At 41.8% G+C, this 18231-nt stretch overlaps 1 protein-coding gene across 1 annotated transcript in view; it reads left to right on the forward strand.

Moving 5' to 3' along the window:
- Nucleotides 1-2385: 2385 nt before the first annotated feature.
- The window catches only part of LOC140718657 (protein unc-13 homolog B), a 561805-nt gene continuing 545959 nt past the window's right edge, over nucleotides 2386-18231 (forward strand). Inside the window, exon 1 of the mRNA XM_073032679.1 lies at nucleotides 2386-2451. Coding sequence (XP_072888780.1) covers nucleotides 2430-2451 — 22 coding nt within the window. The 5' untranslated portion in view covers nucleotides 2386-2429. The remainder of the gene's footprint in view (nucleotides 2452-18231) is intronic.

Genomic DNA, 18231 nt, shown 5'->3' on the forward strand with positions numbered 1-18231 from the left:
CTGCATGATAGGCTGCTGTTCTTCTGCACATGAGTCGAGTCATTGCCAGTGCCCACTGTGACAGAGTCTGCAGTTCCTCTGCACTTGGGTCCAACTCCTGTCAGCGTGCACCATGATGTGGTTGAACGAAGCTTGTGTCTCAGGGGGAGAGAGGGAGAACAGACAGCCCTGGGAAGGAGGTCAATCATGCAGTCATCTGCTCTGTGAGGTGGCAGGTTGCTATCTTCCTTTTATTAAAGATGATCACCAAGTCATGGTATTCCTGTGGGAGTTTGAGAGTTTCCTCTGTCTCCACAGATTTGCGGGGTGAAGTCAGCTAAGGTTGCAGGCAGGAGGTCCAGCACATGGGTCCCCAGCTCAGCAGTGAACTGGAAGCCCAAGCAAAGTGGAGAGCCAGGGATAACCCAGCATAAGAGCAGTGTTGGGCAAGTCAATCAGGAGGAGGTTGTTGGACTCACAGAGCTCTCTGATGCTCATGTGCATGTTCTGACAGTCCCAGATCCCTAGGGATGTCAATCAATGGCCCTGATGCAAAAGATGTTAGAGATAGGCTTGATAGGAAGTCCAAGCTGCCTGTTCAAAATGTTCCCTGTTGTGCTATAATACTCCAGAGCCTCCTGTGTGAATGTGGAGGCGGGCAGAGAGAGTGAGTCGGACTATGGTACTGGAATGAGGGGCTGGGGGAAGCTTAACAGATAGAAGCCCCCTTGTCTTTATCTGGTGAGCATTTGATGTGTGGATAACAGACAGCTCTGCAGTAAGTGCTCAAAGTTGTTTCTCCACCATTGCTTACGCTCTTGGATGATAAGGGTCTTGCAGTCTGAAATAGTTCTGGCAATGTTCTCGCTGATGGTCTGAGAGTCATTCCATAAGACACTTGTCAATTCCGAGGGCCAGAATGACAAGGCTTTCAAGGTCAATGGGCATCTCCTGAGAATACAGCTCATCTTTCAAGTGCTCTGAGAGGCCATGATGGTAATGGACTAGCAGCACTTCTGTATTCCAGCTGCACTACACTGTAAACATACTGAATTCCCCAGTGTAATTCAGCACTAAGCTTGAGCCTTGATGCAAGTGAAATACTGATCCACTGCCACCTTTCCACTTCCTGGCTGGTCAAAAACCTAGCACATCTCAGTGGTGAGTTCCTCAAATTTATTAAAAATGGTGGTTCTATTGCCTCAATTAGTAGCAGCTCAAATCAGAACTCCTTCAGTCAGGGGAGAGAAGACAAAGGTAATCTTGGCTTGGTCCATAGATTACAGAGATGGCTGGAGCTCAAAGAGCACACCGGAACAGGACGTTGCAGCATTGGGCTGGGGCATCCATCAGACTGTTCAAGCTCTGGAATCCAAGGCTCCAAGGAAAGAGGTTCATTGGTGCAGGGTGGCTGTTGATTGAGAGTGGTGTACAATAGTTTCCTGCTGCTTCAGGATTGTGTGCTCCTGTCAACAGATGACTTCCTTCATGTGAGTGTACTCTTCTGTATCAATTATTGGTTCACTCATCCTGTCAGGAGCCTTGATCCAAGAGCAGAACCATAGAGACAATTTAACAGTAAACACTGTTTTGCTAATAAACTGCAAAATAACAAGCCACAAGGGGCACGAAGCAAGAGAGACAGATATTTAAAACACAAGGCAATACCTGAACCGAAAGCTAGAAGTAACTGGTTCAGGTCAGCTGGTTTGAAGAGTGAATAAGGGCTGAGATAAGAGCTGGGTTTCAATGGGCTGTAGCAATAAGTTGGAAACAGGTGGCAGGAGATTCCTTTAGCTGGGTGGAGAATGGGAAGAGCCTTTCGGTGCTGTAAACAGATTTAATCTGAGCAATCACCTTAGATATGTAGAATTCAACAATAAAGGAATGTTTGTGACAGGGTATTTTGAGCATGTGAGTGAATCAATTTAGCAAGAATCACAGCACTTTATTTGTTATTTACATGAAAAAGTTTGTGTGAAATCCCATCTTAAATGCAATTCTTGGTCACAACATAACAGCAATAAAGTTTCATATGAGAATGTCTTCAGAGAAGTCACAGTTAAATACTCCTATGGATTTAGTGACTAAGTGATTACATTATACTGATAGACTCAGTAATTTAAATCATTATCGAAAATAAACCTCACTGTCTGTCTTTATGAAACTATAAACGAAATAATGGAAGGAGTAGAAATACTCCTGCCGTTTTAAAGGGCCGAAACCAAAGCTATTTCATATCTTCAAAGGCGCTGGACCTTCAGGTTCCTGATAAACTGGAAAGACTCCATGGACTCCGCCCACAGATGGAAGTGATTGGTGAAAGGGAATAATTTGTTCCGACAGCTACGGATGATTGGCTGTTCTTGCTGTCAATCATTGAGAGACCGATTCTCCAGCCGGTCAGGGAGAGTGCAAGCAGTTGAACAGCGCGAGCTGAACGCACCAACATGTTCCTGTTGTGTGTGAAAGGTAATTGTGCAGAGCTGGCGACAGGCGGACTGGTTTTTTGTGTGTCTGGTAAAGGGTGTACCAGGTCCTTTATATGTTACTGCACCGGGTTTGTATTGGAACTGCTGTGAGTGGAAATGATAATTCTTCACAAAGTTTGGATGCCGTGTGTTCATTTTGTGCTTTTTGAAATCAGTTCCACTCCTTCAGCCCGGTTCGTACCCCTGTTGGTGAAGTGAGTCCGGTAGGGATGAAGGGTCAGACAAACCCCGGGACATGCAGTGCATTTTGCCTGGTCCGGGGTCGGATGAGGAGGGTGTATCCCTATCGACGCGGAAAGGGGTTTTTGAACACAGGTGGCTCGCCTTTTCAGGCGTGTACAGTGTCATTGGCACAGACATCAACGGTGGAGCTTAATGTTGTGTCAGTTGTACAGTTAACTTGTAGTAAATAAAGCTAGCTTTTGCTTTTTTTTAAAAGTAAAATATTGCATTTATATTTCAAATACCGTGATTTCAGAAATCTCCAAAGTACTCATTGTCCAGGGTAGGAATGTACGAAACATGAATTCTGCAAAAAGTATTTAAATGTTTTGTTAAATTGTAATGTAACTGTAATGTTAAAATTGTACAAGGCATTGGTAAGTCCAAATTTGGAATATTGTGTACAGTTCTGGTCACCGAATTATAGGAAAGATATCAATAAATTAGAGAGAGTGCAGAGACGATTTACTAGGATGTTACCTGGGTTTCAGCACTTAAGTTACAGAGAAAGGTTGAACAAGTTAGGTCTCTATTCATTGGAGCGTAGAAGATTGAGGGGGGATTTGATCGAGGTATTTAAAATGTTGAGAGGGATAGATAGAGTTGACGTGAATAGGCTGTTTCCATTGAGAGTAGGGGAGATTCAAACGAGAGGACATGATTTGAGAGTTAGGGGGCAAAAGTTTAAGGGAAACACGAGGGGGTATTTCTTTACTCAGAGAGTGATAGCTGTGTGGAATGAGCTTCCTGTAGAAGTAGTAGAGGCCAGTTCAGTTGTGTCATTTAAGGTAAAATTGGATAGGTATATGGACAGGAAAAGAGTGGAGGGTTATGGGCTGAGTGCGGGTAGGTGGGACTAGGTGAGATTAAGAGTTCGGCACGGTCTAGGAGGGCCGGAATGGCCTGTTTCCGTGCTGTGATTGTTATATGGTTATAAGTGATCTGAAGAACATTTTTGGTCATGGTAGTCTAGAGACAGATATTGACCAGGAGTATGGGGAGAATCCCCTGCTCATTAAGAACTACATAATATAATCTTTTATCTACTTAAGACTGCAGAGTGTGTCTCAGTTTGATGTTCTATCAGGTGGTTAAATACCCCTCAGAATTGTGTAGAGTGCAGGAAGGGATTATTGCCTTGGTAAATTACCAGTTTTAATTCATTCCCCAACAATAATGCTGCTTACATGATATGATCTGCCATGGAAATATGTTGTTATGGTCATTATTGGTGCAAATTACTAAATGTATGTGCTCAGAAGTGAGCCAGGAACCTACAAAGACTTGGGGTAAATCTAGTACTAGTAGACCACAGAAGTAACATGATTGTATGTTCTTCTCTTCCCCCCCCCCCCCCAGTTTTTCTACTTATTTGGGTGTTTTACTGATCCAAATGGAAAAATATTGTAGAGGGTCATACAAAATGCATTACATTATGGTATAGAAACAGGTTTTGTATTTTATCAGCAAACCTATACCATTTGCTCATGTTGCTCTAAACCTTTCCTAAGCAAATATTTTCTACATTTAATTGTTCCTGCTTCCATTTCCTCTGGCATTCATTCCATATCATCTTAGGAGAAAAACTCCCCCTCAGGTCACCTTGAAATCTTTACCCTCACACCTTTTTATGCCTGTCTTCTAGATTTATATAACCTTTAGGAGGAAGACTGTGACTATCTACCCTGTCTATGCTCCTCATGATTTTATAAACCTCTATAAGGTCACCCCTCTGCCTCCTTGTAACTCAAGCCATTGAGTCCTTGACATACCTTTGTGAATCTTTTCGCTTAATCACATCTTTGGTTCTTTATAATGACAATATGCTTCAAATTAGACCCCTTGCAGGTCTCCATAGAGCATAGTACAACACAACAACAGGCCCTTCAGCCCCACAATATTGTGCTGAACTAATTAGATTTGTAATCAAGTGGCTAACTGAGTTAATCTCATCTACCTATACCATATCTATATCCTCTCATTTTGCTCAGATTCATGTGCCCATCTGAAAAGCCTAATGTTTCTGCCTTGATTACCAGAGCATTTCAGGCACCCACCAGTCTGTCTTTAAAAAAACACAACACCCATCATATCTCCATTGAAATTACCACCTCATCTTAAATTTCAACCTTTGGAAAAAGATGATGTATATCCATTTATGTCTCATAATATTATAAACCTCCATCAAATCTCCACTCAGCCTCCACTGCTCCAGAGAAAATGTGGAGCAACTTTTTACAATGGCTCAATCACATAATTTTATGAATTCACAATTTGTCATGATGATTGAGATCCTGTATCATTATCAAATTTTCAGATTATTGGGTCCAAACAGTGGCCAGATACAACAGAGTAGAATGATGATGAATTAAAGTGAAACAGCAGCATCCAAAATAGTATGTGAAAATATTACTTTGAATCTAAAAAATTATCCAAAAAAACATCCAGGAAAGTGGAGAGAATTAAAATAATAAACTTGGAATGTGGAAGAGCTGGAAGATTTTGTTAATCCTCTCAGGTTTAAATAAATCAGATAACAGAAGTTGTGGGCAGGTATGAGGAGTTTGACGGTGGAACACCTGCTTTTCCCTGACTTCGTCTTCCTCCCATTAATTGCTAAAGAATTGCTGGTGCCAAGCAACAACAATGCCTTTAATTATTAGGCTGAGTAGCTAGTCTTTTGAAGAATTGATATAGCACAAGCCAGGAAGCAAAGGGCTTACTTGCATGATGAAGCAGAAATAGTGCTGGTAAACATTTGGAAAGTCAGTTACAAAACCTTCAATGCTCTGAAACTTTGAAATGAAAGAATTACCATGCATTGTTTTCATTTCAGGTTTTCATTACTAGATAGTTTTGCAGGCAACAATAATTACTTGTTTCCATGTAACCCTGCATACCCAAACACTCACCAGCAATTTGTACAGATAGAACATGATTTCCCAGCTCTTGTGCTTAGTAAACTGACTGATGAATGCAAGTGTGCCAGATGTCACCTTCACCAGCCTGTCTACCTTTGTCACCACTTTAATTATGTGTGTACCTGTGCCCGTGATTTTCTCTGTTCTATAGCACTTTACAGGGTCCTACCATTTACTAAACAAGTTTTCCCTGGTTTAACTTGCCAAAGTTCAAGATGTCATACTTGTCTGTATTAAAATGTTTTTGTGATACTCCAATCTACTTCCCAATCTGGTCTGGAACTACCTGTAAACTAAGGTATGCCACTATGCCACTGTCCACAATGCCACCAATTTTTGTGTTGCCTGCAAACCTACTAACACATTGTCATTTATAATGTAATATAGATGACAAAACAACAATGAATTCCTCATTGTTACCATCAGGAAAGAGATTCAGAAGCCTGAAGGCAAATGCTCAATGATTCAGGAACAGCTTCTTCCCCTCTGCCATCCATCCAATTTTTAAACGGACATTGAACCCATGAACATTACCTCACTACTTTTTAATTCCTATTTTTTGTGCTACTTATTAAACTATTTAATATACCGTAGATTCCGGATTTTAAGCCGCTACTTTTTTCCCACATTTTGATCAGCTTTGAACACTGCGGCCTTTACTACGGTGCGGCTAATGCATGATTTTTTTTCATGCCGCCAAAAACATTTTGCCTCGTAACAGTAGACCAATAAAATTGATGAGTAGTTCACAGAGGTCCAATGAAATTGTACGATAAATCAAGCGCACTTTCACAATTAAATTATTGTAAATCAGTCATTTGTACTCACCCTCATCAACATGGAAAACACTCGAAGAAAAGCATTGTGCTGCCTTTATGGCAGTTATTTAGTTTATAATATTTTCGCTTAGTAATTCATTTGTTAGTATGTTTTCTGTACTACAGCCCGGAATGCTAGACGTTACATCCGGTTTCGCCGCGTCTTGTGGGAAATACCGGTTTGCGATAAATGGGAAGGTGGGAGGGGGGAGCGGCGGAGCCAAAACGCTGCTTTTAAGTTAAAGGCGATCAATAACTTTTCCTGGTAGGCTGCAGTATATATATTTTTACCAGTCGCTAGGAGATATTGGAATATATATACAACGTAATTTGTGTGTTACTGATACGTATGTATATTTAAAAGTAGCCGTATTACAGGCACGGTTCGAAAAAAAGCATTTGCAATATGTATTTGTTTGTTACCATATGGATTTAATTAAAAGTTAAAAAATCCTCACGTGTAATATCTTTCTGTGTAAATATCTCATATTACAACGTGGGACACCTGCGGCCTAAAATCCGGTGCGGCCTGTACAAGTACAAAATTGATTTTCTTTCTAAAATTAGAGCCAGCGGCTTTTAATCAGGTGCGCTCTGTAGTGCGAAATCTACGGTATATGTACAACACACACAAAATGCTGGTGGAACACAGTAGGCCAGGCAGCATCTATAGGGAGAAGCACTGTCGACGTTTCGGGCCGAGACCCTTAGTCAGGACTGACTTCATCCTGATGAAGGGTCTTGGCCCGAAACGTCGACAGTGTTTCTCCCTATAGATGCTGCCTGGCCTGCTGTGTTCCACCAGCATTTTGTGTGTGTTGTTTGAATTTACATCATCTGCAGATTTCCTCATGTTTGCTTAATATATATGTACAAATGTATTTTAATTCAGTTTTTTCCTCTATTATCATGTATTGCATTGTTTGCAACATGTATTGCTGCTGCAAAGTTAACAAATTTCACAACATATGCTGGAGATATTAAACCTGATTCTGTTTCTTGCTCCTTTCTGGAAAAGAGAACCCTCCATGACCACCCTGCCTCCTTTCACTAAGCGAATTTTACATCCAGCTGCCTAATTCACCCTGGGTTCCATGTAATCTCAGCTCCCAGATCACGGGTAGAGGAGTCCGATATTATTCCGTAATATTTTAAAACAAATAGATTTATTTTAAAATTAATGTTTGTGGACTTGGGGAGTCAAGTAATTCTTGGAGAAAGCTGCAGATCAGCCAGCAAGAGGAATGCTGTAATATTGATTTTGGGAAATTTTGGGATTTGTGTTAAAACTGGCATACAAAGATATAATGTAAAATTGTCAGTTTATTGTGTAACAGTGAATGCTATTGTCATCGAGAACGTCCCTTTTTTTTAAAAAAAAAGATGGCTATTTAAGTTTTATGCTGAACTAATAGACTCAAGTAATTCTACTGTAGATCATAGAGAAAGTAATACAAAAAGAAATAAAAATAACTTGTCACACTTTGAGAAGGCATGCAGCAGACTGGTTTGTATTGCATAGTTAAGATCCTGCCCTTTTCATCTGAAATATGTTACTGCTAGTGGTGGTGATGGGCAACATTCGGAATGTTGATTTATCAGCTGATGGATAGATAGCACTGAAGTACAGAGCACCAGCATCTGTACTTTCTTAGAAGCTTGAGATTAGCATATCACTGAAGACTCTTGACAGACTTCTGCAGATGTACAGTCGAAAGTATTCTGACTGGCTGCATTATGAGTACAGGAGTGCAAGAGGCTATATAGGGTAGTGAACCTGGTCATTTCCATAAGATCTTAAGACATAGATGTAGAATTAGGCCATATTACATGATCCAGTTTGCAGTCTGCTCTGTCATGGCCCCTTAATCAAATAACCCTCTTAATCCCATTCTCCTGCCTTTTCCCTGAAACTTTGCCCTTACAAATCAAGAACCTATTAAACTCCACTTTAAATATATCCAATGAATTAGTCTCAACAGCCATCTGCAGCAATGAATTCCAAATATTTCACACCTTCTGGCTAAAGAAATTCTTCCTTCTCTGTTCTAAAGGGATGTCTTTCTCTTCTGAGGCTATGCCCTCTGGTCCTTGACTCCCACACAATATGATGTATCTTCTCCACGTCCACTGTATCTAGTTATTTCAATATTCGATAGTTTTCAGTGAGCCCCCCCCCCCCCAATGTTTTAAACTCTGGTGAATACAGACCCAGAGCCATCAAGTACTCCTCACATGTTAATCCTTTCATTCATGGGTTTTTCTTGTGAATCTCCTCTGGGCCCTCTCCAATGCCAGCACATGCTCTCTGAAATTCCCATCATTCTTCTAAATTCCAGCGAATACAGACCTAGAACCATCAAACACTCCCTATATGATAACCCTTTCATTCCTGGAATCGTGGTCATGAACTTCCTTGGAATCTTTCCAAAGGTAAACACATTCTTTCTCAGATAAGGTGCCCAAAACTGCTCACAATATTCCAAGTGAGACCTCACCAGTGCCTTAAAAAGCCTCAGATTTACATCCTTGCTTTTATTCAAGCTATTCAAAGTACATTTATTATCAAAGAATGTATAAATTATATTAGCAAACACGAGGAAATCTGCAGATGCTGGAAATTCAAGCAACACGCACAAAATGCTGGTGGAACACAGCAGGCCCGGCAGCATCTATAGGGAAAAGGACTGTTGACGTTTCGGGCTGACAGTCCTTCTCCCTATAGATGCTGTCTGGCCTGCTGTGTTCCACCAGCATTTTGTGTATGAATTATATTACTCATACAGACAGTCACAAAGCATGGAACCCGAAAGAACCCAGTTTAAAAAAAGATTGAAGACCAACTCCCAATATGCACAGAGAAAGAGCAAAAAACAAATCAGGCAAACAATAGAAGTGAGCAACAAAAACAAGATTCCAAACCAAGTTGAGTCCTTAGATCCAAGTTCCCAGAGCAGTGCAGAGCTGGCCCAAAGGCGCAGTACTCAGTTCATCGTATTAGTGGGGCAAGTTGCATCAAATTACACAGACACAAAGCACTGCAGCTGGGATTGTCTCACAACCTTAGATCATGTAGAGAGGAGCCCTTGGTCTATTTGGGTAAGTGTTTAAGTTGTCTTAACCTCGCACTAGAATCCGAGCCCTGCCATGGTGAATTGCTCTGGGCCTAGATTTTGCTGCTGAAGAAATAAAGCTGCTGGCGAGGGTCAGGCTGGTTCTGCTCACTGCTCCATAACATTTACTTGGTTCTGTGCTGAAGTGAGACTGAGGTCGTGACCTGCTTTGTGTCAAGGGCTTCACCACATTTACTTGGCTCTGTGCTGAACAGAGGCTGTAGCCTGCTCCTGTTGCTCTGGACTTGGTGTCTATGGAGTCACTTTCGTTCTGAATGCGATATGCTTTTATTGTTTGCATGATTTTTTTTTCCTCTGCACAAAGGATGTTTGGTCTTATAATTGGGTTCTTTTGGGTTTCTTTGTTTTGTGCCTTCCTGTAAGGGACAAATCTCAAGGTTGTATAATGTACACTTACTGTGATAATAAATGTACTTTGAACTTATGTGAAAAGACATGGTCCCAACACTGAACTCTGCTGAGCACCCCTTTATTCCCACTCTTTGCCTCCTGCTAGTCAGTCAATTTTTAATCTTTACTAGTATTTTTCTTGTACTACCATGGGCTCTTGTTTAGCAGCTTTGTGTGCTACACCTTCTGAAAATTCAGATAAATAACATCCACTGGTTCTTCTTTGTCTATCCTACCTGTCTATTTCCTTAAATTCCAACAAATTTGTCAGGCATGATTTCCCCTGAAGGAAACCATGCTGACTGGCCTGTTTTATCACATTCTTCTAAGTGCTCCAAAACATCCTTAATAATTGACTGCAATATCTTACCAACCACTGAGTTCAGGTGAACTGCCCTATAGTTTTGTTGCCTCCCTCCCTTTTAAAGAGTGACATTTGCAATTTTCCACTTTGGAACCTTTCTGAAATCTGGTGATGTTTGAAAGATAATTATGAATGACTTTGCAATCTATTCTGCTATCTCTTTCAAAACCATGTGGTGAAGTCTGTCTGGGCCTGGTGACTTAACTACCTTTAGATCTTTCAACTTCCCAAGCACCTTCGCCTCTGCCCCACGACACTCAAATTTCTGATATGCTACTGGTGTCTTCCATAGTGAAAACTAATGCAAAATACTTATTGAGTTCATCTGCCTTTTGTTTGTTTCCCTGTTACTACCTCTCCAGCATTATTTTAGCAGAGATAGTAGCAGAGATAATTTAAGATTTCAAAATGGTGGTAGGGTATTCATTAGTCTTTCATCATAAAGCTTTACCCAGTCTGGCAATTGTAATTATGATGCATGATGCTCCTGTACCTCCTCCCTGATGGTGGTGGGTCAACGAGATCGTGGAATGGGTGGTAGGGATCCTCAAAAGTGCTATGGGCCCTTCGTATGCAACGTTCCCAGTAAATGTCACAAATCAGGCGGAGTGAGACCCCAGCGATCCTTTTGGCGGTTTTAACTCCCCTCGATAGGATTTTGTGGTCTGATGCCTTCCCATGACTCAGGAAGACAGATATTTCTTGTCAACCCACTCTTAATCACAGTTGTAATTTGCACCATGAATAGAGACATAGAAAACCTACAGCGCAATACAGGCCCTTCGGCCCACAAAGTTGTGCCGAACATGTCCCTACCTTAGAAATTACTAGGCTTACCCTTAGCCCTCTACTTTTCTAAGCTCCATGTACCTATCCAAAAGTCTCTTTAAAGACCCTATCGTATCTGCCTCCACCACCGTTGCCGGCTGTCCATTCCACGCACTCACCACTCTCTGAGTGAAAAAAACTTACCCTGATATCTGATATCTCCTCTGTACCTACTCCCCAGCACCTTAAACCTGTGTCCTCTTGTGGCAACCATTTCAGCCCTGGGAAAAAGCCTCTGACTGTCCACATGACCAATGCCTCTCATCATTTTACACACCTCTATCAGGTCACCTCTCATCGTCCATCACTCCAAGGAGAAAAGGCCAAGTTCACTCAACCTATTCTCATAAGGCATGCTCCTCAGTCTAGGCAACGTTCTTGTAGATCTCCTCTGTACCCTTTCTATGGCTTCCACATCCTTCCTGTAGTGAGGCGACCAGAACTGAGCACAGTACTCCAAGTGGGGTCTGACCAGGGTCCTATATTGCTGCAACATTACCTCTCGGCTCCTAACTTCAATTCCAGGATTGATGAAGGCCAATGCACCGTATACCCTTCTTAACCACAGAGTCAACCTGTGCAGCTGCTTTGAGTGTCCTATGGACTTGGACCCCAAGATCCTTCTGATCCTCCACACTGCTAAGAGTCTTACCATTAATACTATATTCTGCCATTATATTTGACCTACCAAAATGAACCACTTCACACTTATCTGGGTTGAACTCCATCTGCCACTTCTCAGCCCAGTTTTGCATCCTATCAATGTCAATGAATATTATCTAGGAAAGAGTAAAATATTAGGAGGAGGCCACAGAGGGAAAGGCAGAAGAACCTTGCATAACAACATCTCCTTGAAACTGCATTTAATGCCAGAAAGTGTGCTCCCAGCCTCAAGCTCTGCGCTCATTTCTGCTTCCCAGATTTGCAAGTGAATAGGACTTTAATTCTGAACTTGGTGCCTGAGTAGTCAGTATATTCTTTAGCTGCTCAGATACTCCATGTTAGCATTTGCTTCAGGGCTGTGAGAGGAGCTACTTGATGTCACTGTCACTGACTTTTAAAGAGTTGTGACTATCCAGGAAATTCCTGGCCTTGCCCTGACGCTTTCGTATATCCTTTCAGATATGGAAAGTTCAGAAAATCACAGCATGTTTGCCAACAGTGCTATTTATCAAGTGTGCAAGATCTGGCTTGCTGCAAACTACAGTATTATTTCTTGTGCAGCTGTTTTTTTTTGGTCATTTACCCTGCTTGAGTCCCACAGCAGTCTTCCTGTAGCAGGTAGGAAAAGGATCCATGCTGTCTAGCACACTGATGGGGTAGACTTGCAGTACTTGAAGTTCTTAATGTCTAACATCATCTTGCAATCAGAAAAATAGCCTTATTTTTAAAAAAAAAGACCAAAACACTTCTAGTTGGCCTACCACTGCATCCAAGATCTTAAGGCACAAACTAACGGAGATGGGAGTAGACTCTCACATGGTGGATTGGATAGTGGACTACTTGACAGATAGACCTCAGTATGTGCGGTTGGGAGACTGTAGGTCTGACACGGTGGTCAGCAGCACAGGGGCGCCGCAGGGAACCGTACTCTCTCCGGTCCTGTTCACCCTGTACACATCAGACTTCCAATATAACTCAGAGTCCTGCCATGTGCAGAAGTTCGCTGATGACACGGCCATAGTGGGGTGTGTCAGGAATGGACAGGAGGAGGAGTATAGGAAACTGATACAGGACTTTGTGATATGGTGCAACTCAAACTACCTGCGTCTCAATATCACCAAGACCAAGGAGATGGTAGTGGACTTTAGGAGATCTAGGCCTCATATGGAGCCAGTGATCATTAATGGAGAATGTGTGGAGCAGGTTAAGACCTACAAGTATCTGGGAGTACAGTTAGACGAGAAGCTAGACTGGACTGCCAACACAGATGCCTTGTGCAGGAAGGCACAGAGTCGACTGTACTTCCTAAGAAGGTTGGCGTCATTCAATGTCTGTAGTGAGATGCTGAAGATGTTCTATAGGTCAGTTGTGGAGAGCGCCCTCTTCTTTGTGGTGGCGTGTTGGGGAGGAAGCATTAAGAAGAGGGACGCCTCACGTCTTAATAAGCTGGTAAGGAAGGCGGGCTCTGTCGTGGGCAAAGTACTGGAGAGTTTAACATCGGTAGCTGAGCGAAGGGCGCTGAGTAGGCTACGGTCAATTATGGATAACTCTGAACATCCTCTACATAGCACCATCCTGAGACAGAGAAGCAGTTTCAGCGACAGGTTACTATCGATCCAATGCTCCTCAGACAGAATGAAGAGGTCAATACTCCCCAATGCCATTAGGCTTTACAATTCTACCGCCAGGACTTAAGAACTTTTTAAAGCTATTATTAATGCTTTTTGAGATGGTGATTTAGATGCATATCACATTTTTTTTTTACTGAGTTAAGTATTGTATGTAATTAGTTTTGCTACAACAAGTGTATGGGACATTGGAAAAAAGTTGAATTTCCCCATGGGGATGAATAAAGTATCTATCTATCTATCTAAACACATTGCCATCTTATTACCTCTTGCCGGTTGCCAGTACTTGCGTTCAAAATGCAGTGATATTTGGGGATTGGAAAGAAAAAAACAACTCAGAGCTGTCTTGCTCACTGCAGTTTAAAGCATTCAGGCTTGGAAATGCCAGAGAGGCTGGGAGTGAAAGTGAAACTATTTCACTACTTATGTACAAAATTGTACAAGGCATTGATGAGGCCAAATTTGGAGTATTGTGTACAGTTCTGTGTTATATTGTGTTAACACATATTGTGTTATATGGTTATATGTTTAGAACTATCTCACAGGTAGATAGGATAGTTAAGAAAGCTTATGGAGTGTTAGCTTTCATAAGTTGGGATAGATTTTAAGAGTTGTGGGGTAATGATGCAGCTCTATAAAACTCTGGTATGCACAAAGTATACGAATTAAGATAGGTGAACTTCTAGCACATTGCAGACTGGTATGCATGATGTTGTGGGCATTACTAAATTGTGGCTTAAAGAAGATTAGAGTTGGGAGATTATCATCCAAGTATGCACATTGTATCAAAAAGACAGAGGGGTATACAGAGGGGGTGGTGTGGATCTGTTGGTAAAAAAGATAAATCAAATCCTTAGAAAGAGGTGACATTGAATTGGAAGGTGTTGAATTGTTGTGGGAAGAGCCAAGGTAAAAAGACCCTGGTGGGAGTTGTATACAGACCCCCAAACTGTAGTAAAGGTGTGGTCTACCAATTACAATGGGAGATCAAAAATGAATGTCAAAAGGACAATGTTACAATAGCACTGGGGGTTTCAATATGCAGGTAAATTGGGAAAATCAAGTTGGTGCTGGATCCCAAAAGGGGTATTTTCTAGAAATTGGAAGTTTACATTGGAAACAGATGTTCTCAGAGAAAAGTATGGAAGAAATGTGGCAAATGTTCAGGGGATATTTGTGTGGAGTTCTGCATAGGTACGTTCCAATGAGACAAAGAAGTTATGGTAGGGTACAGGAGCCATGGTGTACAAAAGCTGTAATAAATCTAGTCAAGAAGAAAAGGAAAGCTTACAAAAGGTTCAGAGAGCTAGGTAATGTTAGAGATCTAGAAGATTATAAGGCTAACAGGAAGGAGCTTCAGAAGGAAATTAGGAGAGCCAGAAGGGGCCATGAGAAGGCCTTGGCGTGCCGGATTAAGAAAAACCCCAAGGCATTCTACAAGTATGTGAAGAGCATGAGATTAAGACATGGACCTATCAAGTGTGACAGTGGGAAAGTGTGTATGGAACCGGAGGAAAAAGCAGAGGAACTTAATGAATACTTTACTTCAGTATTCACTATGGAAAAGGATCTTGGTGATCGTAGTGATGACTTGCAGCAGACTGAAAAGCTTGAGCATGTAGATATTAAGAAAGAGGATGTGCTGGAGCTTTTGGAAAGCATCAAATTGGATAAGTCACTGGGACCGGATGAGATGTACCTCAGGCTACTTGGGTACGAGGGAGGAGATTGCTGAGCCTCTGGCGATGATCTTTGCATCATCATAGGGACAGGAGAGGTTCCGAATGATTGGAGGGTTGCGGACGTTGTTCCTTTATTCAAGAAGGGAGTAGAGATAGCCCAGGAAATTATAGACCAGTGAGTCTTTCCTCAGTGGTTGGTAAGTTGATGGAGAGGATCCTGAGAGGCAGGATTTATGGAGTGGTATAATATGATTAGGAATAGTCACCATGGTTTTTTCAAGGGCAGGTCCTGCCTTACAAGCATGATTGAATTTTTTGAGGATGTGACTAAACACATTGATGAAGGAAGAGCAGTAGATGTAGTGTAATGGATTTTAGCAAGGCATTTGATAAGGTACTCCATGCAAGGCTTATTGAGAAAGTAAAGAGGCATGGGATCCAAGGGGACATTGCTTTGTGGATCCAGAACTGGCTTGCCCACAGAAGGCAAAGAGTGATTGTAGACAGGTCATATTCTGCATGGAGGTCGGTAACCAGTGGTGTGCTTCAGGGATCTGTTCTGGGACCCTTACTCTTCATGATTTTTATAAATGACCTGGATAAGGAAGTGGAGGGATAGGATAGCAAGTTTGCTGATGGCACAAAAGTTGGAGGTGTGGATAGTTGGAGGCTGTCAGAGGTTACAGCGGGACATTGATAGGATGCAAAACTGGGCTGAGAAGTGGCAGATGGAGTTCAACCCAGATAAGTGTGAGGTGGTTCATTTTGGTAGGTCAAATATGATGGCAGAATATAGTATTAATGGTAAGACTCTTGGCAGTGTGGAGGATCAGAGGGATCTTGGGGTCCAGCTCCACAGGATACACAAAGCAGCTGCACAGGTTGACTCTGTGGTAAAGAGGGTGTATAGTGTATTGGCCTTCAATTGTGGAAACAAATTTAGGAGCTGAGAGGTAATGTTGCAGCTATATAGGACCCTGGTCAGACCCCACTTGGAGTACTGTGCTCAGTTCTGGTCGCCTCACTACAGGAAGGATGTGGAGGCCATAGAAAGGGTACAGAGGAGATTTACAAGAATGTTGCCTTGAATGAGGAGCATGCCTTATGAGAATAGGTTGAGTGAACTTATCCTCCATAGCTCCAAGAAGAAAAGGCTGAGGGGTGGCCTGATAGAGGTGTACAAGATGATGAGAGGAATTGATAGTCAGAGGCATTTTCCCAGGGCTGAAATGGTTGCCATAGAGGACACAGGTGGTTGTAGGTGCTGGGGAGCAATTACAGAGGAGATGCCAGGTGTAAGTTTTTTTACTCAGAGTGGTGAGTGTGTGAAATGGGCTGCCGGGCAACAGTAGTGGAGGCAGATATGATAGGGTCTTTTAAAAGACTTTTGGATAGGTACATGGAGCTTAGAAAAATAGAGAGCTATGGGTAAACCTAGTAATTTCTGAGGTTGGGACATGTTTGGCAGAACTTTGTGGGCCAAAGGGCCTGTATTGTGCTGTTGGTTTTCTATGTTTCTAATGCCTATGAAATGGCTGTTTAAAGAGCAGCTTGTGGTTGAGCCCATGAGGGGAGCAGCTACTCTGGATTGGGTTTTGTGCAATGAACCATAAATGATGAGGACTTAAAGTAAAAGAACCCTTTGGGGAAAGTGGTCATAATATGATGGAAAGCACCCCGCAATTTCAGAAGGAGAAGCTGATGTCAGAAATAACAGTATTACAGTGGAGTAAAGGGAATTACAGAGCCATGAGAAAGGAGTCAGAATTGATTGGAAAAGAACACCAGCAGGGATGACAGCAGAGCAGCAATGGCTAGAATTTCTGGGAACAATTCAGAAGGTACAGGATATATACATACCAAAGGGAAGAAGGGTTCTAAAGGCAGGACAAAACAATTGTGGCTAACAAGAAGAGAAGTCAAAACCAACATAAAAGCCTAAGAGAAGGCATACAATAGAGCAAAAAAAAAATTGGGAAGTTAGAGGAACACATAAAATGCTTGTGGAACTCAGCATTATGATGCTGCCTGGCCTGCTGAGTTCTTCCAGCAGTTTGAATGTTGGATTTCCAGCATCTGCAGATTTTCTCTGGTTTGTGATTGGGAAGTTATAGCATTGGAACACTTTTAAAACTGACCATAAGGCAACTAAAAAAAGTCATAAAGAAAGAAAAGATGGTAGACAAAGGTAAGCTAGCCACTAATATTAAAGAGAATACCAAAAGTTTTGTCAGATATATGAAATGTAAAAGAGAAGTAAAATTAGACATCAGATTGCTGAAAAATTACGCTAGAGAAGTAGTAATGGGGTACTATGAACCAAATAAGTATTTTGTGTCAGTCTTCAGTGTGGAATACACCAGCATAATGCCGGAAGTTCAAGAATGTCAATGGTCATAAGTGTGTGAAGTTGCCATTGCTCGAGAGAAGGTTCATGGGAAACTGAAAAATCTAAAAGTTAGCTACGTTACCTCAACCAGATGTTATTCATCCCAGGGTTCTGAAAGAGGAGGCTGAAGAGATTGTTAATCATCTTTGAAGAATCAATTGATTCTGCCATAGCTCTAAAGGAGTAGAAAATTGAAAATGTCACTCCACTCTTCAAGGGAGAGAGGCAGAAGAAAGGAAATCATAGGCCAGTTCGTCTGACCTCTGTTAGATGGAGTGAATTGTTATGGATGTGGTTTAGGGGTACAAAAAAGTAGTAGGAAGTATGGTTTTCTCAAGGGAAAATCCTGCCTGAATCTGTTGGAATTCTTTGAAGAAATAACAAGCAGGAAAGACAAAGGAAATTCAGTGGATGCTGTATACTTCGATTTTCGAAAGGCCTTTGATAAGGTGTCATACATGCGGCTGCTTAACAAGCTATGAGCCCATGGTATTACAGGAAGATATTAGCATGGATAGAGCATTGGCTGATTGGCATGAAACAGAGTGGGAATAAAGGAAGCCTTCTCTGGTTGGCTGCCGGTGACTTGTGGTGTCGACAAGGGTCTGTGTTAGGAGAGATACTTTTTAAGTTATATGTCAATGATTTGGATGATGGAATTGAAAGCTTTGTGGCCACGTTGGCAGATGATATAAAAATAGGTGGAGAGACAGGTAGTTTT

This window comes from Hemitrygon akajei, chromosome 30 (assembly GCF_048418815.1).
Source record: "Hemitrygon akajei chromosome 30, sHemAka1.3, whole genome shotgun sequence".
Classification (NCBI taxonomy): Eukaryota; Metazoa; Chordata; class Chondrichthyes; order Myliobatiformes; family Dasyatidae; genus Hemitrygon; species Hemitrygon akajei.